The following is a 3817-nucleotide window of genomic DNA, read 5'->3' on the forward strand; positions in this document are numbered from 1 at the left end:
TAGGGTTGTAGCCAGAGCTGCCCATGATACTCAGATGTTCTGATTTATTACCCTTGGTACTGATTTTATCTAGGAAGCACTCCTGAGGCTGTGAGCCTTGGCAGAGGGGGCCTGGGCTCCATTGGAGGAGGTCGTTTCCCACTGGGGATGCCCGGCTGTGTTGAGACCCACCTTCCCCCCAGTCCCCCTCTAGGCTGTTGACCAGGTGATTCCTTCCACCTGGAGCCTCCCCTCCCCTCGGTCTTTTTGAGCCCTGGGCACCCTTTAAAATTCTGGAGGAGGTATAGCGCCCCCATGCTCTGGGAAGGGGAGATGGAGGTCCCCTTTGATCCAGGAGGCCTTCAGACCTTCCTGGGATTGTGGTGGCTGGAATCCCAAGGCTGGGGCAGGAGGCAGCCGGCTCTGGAGGCCCAGAATCAGCGCCTCCCCCGTGTGTTTTTTTTAAACCAGTGTGATTTTTCTGCCGTTCGTTTATTACTCACCATTCGTAATATTTTGAGCCAGGAGAGCGCCTTCTCTCTCCAGCTGTCACTGCTCTGGTAGTTCAGGGGTAGCTTTTCAAAGACAGGGCGGAGCCTGGCTGTTTCAACCAGAGGGGAGGGGGTGTGGTCTGTGCGCCCCAGCGTGATCCTGCCCTCGGGTGTCTGCACAGCCTTTATAAAGAGAGAGAGCGTGCTCCAAAGCAATAACATCCAGAGGGTGGTCACCGAGGGCCCCCCTCAATGACTTTCTTGTTTGTTCTGTGAATTCTCAGCTCACCTCCTGGAGGGGTGGGCTGGGGTGAGGGCTGGAGCCCTCTTTCTTTGTATCATCGTTGTGAGCACATGGCCACCTTCCAAGGGGCCCCGACCATTTGGCGTGGGAACCACCGTCTGTCCTCACCAAGGGATGGGGGTTTGGGGAGGGGTGACTATTCTCATCATTAGCTTTGGGGAACCTTCAAGCCTGCTCCTGTCTGATCCTTTGCCAGCTCAAACTCCCCCATTTGGAGAAGAGCAGAGAGGGTGGAGTTGGGGGGATTAGGAGTCGGCGGGCTGGGGTCTCCAGGGGACAATTCTTTTTTCAATCCTTGGGCCAAAGGTCACATGCAGGGGTATGGTGGAAAGGAGTCATCTCCACTTTCCTTCTCCAGAATCTGCCTGTCGCACTAAAGCGAAAGGGACTTTGGGACCATTGGTGAAACCATTTCCATTTTACAAAGAGATCACAGGCCTCTGGGGTCACCTGTGAGTTTATGGCACCCCCAGCCGGGGCCTCCTCTTCCCACCAGAGGCTGAGCTGGAGCCACCATTTCCCACAATATTTCCTCCGCTCTTCTCTCTGTGTCCTTCTCCCAGGGGCCTTGGAAAGATGGGCAGTGCCAACTGTAGCCCATCTGAGAGGGGAGAAAACTGAGGCTCAGAATCAGTAAGTGACTTGCCCAAGATGAGACCCCTCGGCAAGTGAGCCAAAACCAGGGCTCCACTGTCCCTCCTTTGTGGGACAGAAGACCGTCGCTCCAGGGCACATCTGCCATGATAAGTATTTGTGACCTTTAAGCCCTGGGCCACCCAGCCCTGCTTGGTTCCATCTTGATGGGCCAATAACTTTTCTGGCCCCGGGTTTGGAGGAAAGGTTGCCATAGAGACCTCGCTCTCCTGGGGTTCTGGCCTAACTGAGGCTGTGCAGGATTTGGTCCAGGCCTTGATGTCTAAGTGGGGACTCCCGCCAAGGGGCCACAACCCCTCCGAGACCAACCTGAGGGAGGCAAGACACTGGTTCCTCCCTGGGGCTGTGCGGGAGTGAGCTGGCTGTGGTACACCTCATCTTAGGGAAATCCTCACCAGACCTTCAGACATAATAACAGCTGATCTTCCTGTTGTGCTTTTCAAACTTTTTTTGTTTTCAAAGTGCTTTTACCTTGCGTGTAACCTCACAAGAGCCCCTGGGCAGTCGGTGGGCACCTGTGTTATCAGCCCCATTTTACAGACGAGGAAGCTGAGGCCCTGGGAGGGGGAGGCACCTGCTAAGGTCCCACTGTGAGCTGGTGGCTGAGCCTGGATGAGAACTCGGTTCTCCAACAGTTCAGAGCTCTTTCTTCAACGTGGGGTGAAGCAGAGAGCTGAGGTCATGCACTTTACAAGCTGATCTGCCATCCGGCTCCTTATATGAGGAGCTCACGGGCACACCTCAGCGTTCAGAGGCGCCTCTGAGCCCCGCTGCCCTTGGAGCGCGGCTGTTGCGTCCGGCAAGGCCACCTGCATTTATTTATTGAGCAGCAGCCCTGTGCCAGGCCCAGGGGACTGGGGTGCCCCACCTCCACCCCCCGTTGCCCTGTAATGACTCCTTTGGGCTCGGGGAGGCTCTGTGTCTGCAGAGCAGCATCTCTTGAGTGGACGGGAAACATTCATGTCCCTGAGCTCATCTGACTCACAAACCCTGACGGGGAGGCACTGACTGTGCCCGTTTGACACATAGCTTCTGTGAGGGCAAAGTGGAGACTTGAACACGGGGCCTCAGGCATCACCTCTGGAGCCCTTTCACTCTACCACTGCCTCCTGAGGGGTGGCAGGAAGGCAGGACCCCTGGTCCTCAGGCCCACTCTCCACTCACTCACCTTTCCCCCCCTTCCCTCTTTGGCAGCAGGAGCCCCTCAGGCTTTTGGGGAGGGAGGGTTTCCTGGGCCCCTGGGTTGGAGCGGGTCACGTTGCATTGTGTTCATGACCATGTAGCTCACGTTGAAAATTAAAGTTTTTGGCTTTTCTAACGTGGCTTGCTCTGCTGTGTGTTGACGCACTTCTCGCTGGGACACTAAAGGCCCTTAGTTTTAAGGATCTGAGTGCTCTGGGATGTCAGCTTTGTTAACGTCTCCTTACGGGGCTGGGGCCTGGCCCAGGAACCCTCCCAGAGATGCACAGGAGGGAACGGGGTACTGGGTGAACCCAGTCATTTTACAGATGTGGAAACTGAGGCCCAGGGAGGGGATGAGACTCCCCGAGGTCACACTGTGGGTGATTGGCAGTACCCAGGTCTCACAGTTCCCAGAAGAGACTGTGGTCCAGGTGTCCCCGTGACACGGGTGTCAGCAAGGCCCCCCCTTATCCCAAAGTGGGGCTGGCCAAGGACAAAGAGCATCAGGTGTGGGGGTGGGGCCAGTTCCACTCTGCGCGCCTTAAATAGTGCAGAGATTTGCCCACTGGTGCACGCTGGACCGTCGATGTTGCCCTTCGGTCCGTCCGATCCCTGTGCTTCTCGTAGTGGGAGCAGCTGGCCTCACTGGTAGGATTCCAGTGTTGGAAGTCATGCATTTCCCCACAACACGGAAAGCCCACCTCTTCACACAACAGAAAAATGGGCACCTGCTTCCGTTCCGCAGGGCTAGCTAGGGACGTGGGCCTGTGGCGAGCCTCTCCTCAGTGGCGGGTGTGGCCACGCCTTCTAAAACAATTTGGATCACAAGTGGTTTGCACCTACAGGGCGAGTTTAGAGTCATGCTTGTGCTTATGATGCGACTTTAATACATTTTTGGAGAGGAGGGAGGGGCTTGCCACAGAAGGAAATGAGAAACTACTCGTGGCAGAGGACGGCATTGAGGCTACGGCCCCTCACCCCTCTCCGAGGTCTGGGGAGAGTGTACTGACAGGTGAATCCAGACCCTCCGGCTCTAGGATCGACCCCCAGCCAGGGTAGGGCTGTCAGATGGACTTACGCCGGGCCAGGGCCCTGCCTGCCCTGCAGCCGCCGCCGCCGCCGCCGCCGCCTCCAGCCCCAGGGCTCGCGGGGGGCGAGAAGCCCAGATTGTCGCGGGCCCGCAACTCCAGCTGGTGGATGCGGTAGG

The 3817-nt window shown here is 57.2% G+C and overlaps 1 protein-coding gene across 1 annotated transcript in view; it reads right to left on the reverse strand.

The window, feature by feature from the left end:
• Nucleotides 1–3674: 3674 nt before the first annotated feature.
• KCNK15 (potassium two pore domain channel subfamily K member 15) overlaps nt 3675–3817 on the reverse strand; it is a 5566-nt gene continuing 5423 nt past the window's right edge. Inside the window, exon 3 of the mRNA XM_024746806.1 lies at nt 3675–3814. Coding sequence (XP_024602574.1) covers nt 3675–3814 — 140 coding nt within the window. The remainder of the gene's footprint in view (nt 3815–3817) is intronic.

This window comes from Neophocaena asiaeorientalis, unplaced genomic scaffold (assembly GCF_003031525.2).
Source record: "Neophocaena asiaeorientalis asiaeorientalis breed wild unplaced genomic scaffold, Neophocaena_asiaeorientalis_V1.1 scaffold132, whole genome shotgun sequence".
Lineage (NCBI taxonomy): Eukaryota > Metazoa > Chordata > Mammalia > Artiodactyla > Phocoenidae > Neophocaena > Neophocaena asiaeorientalis.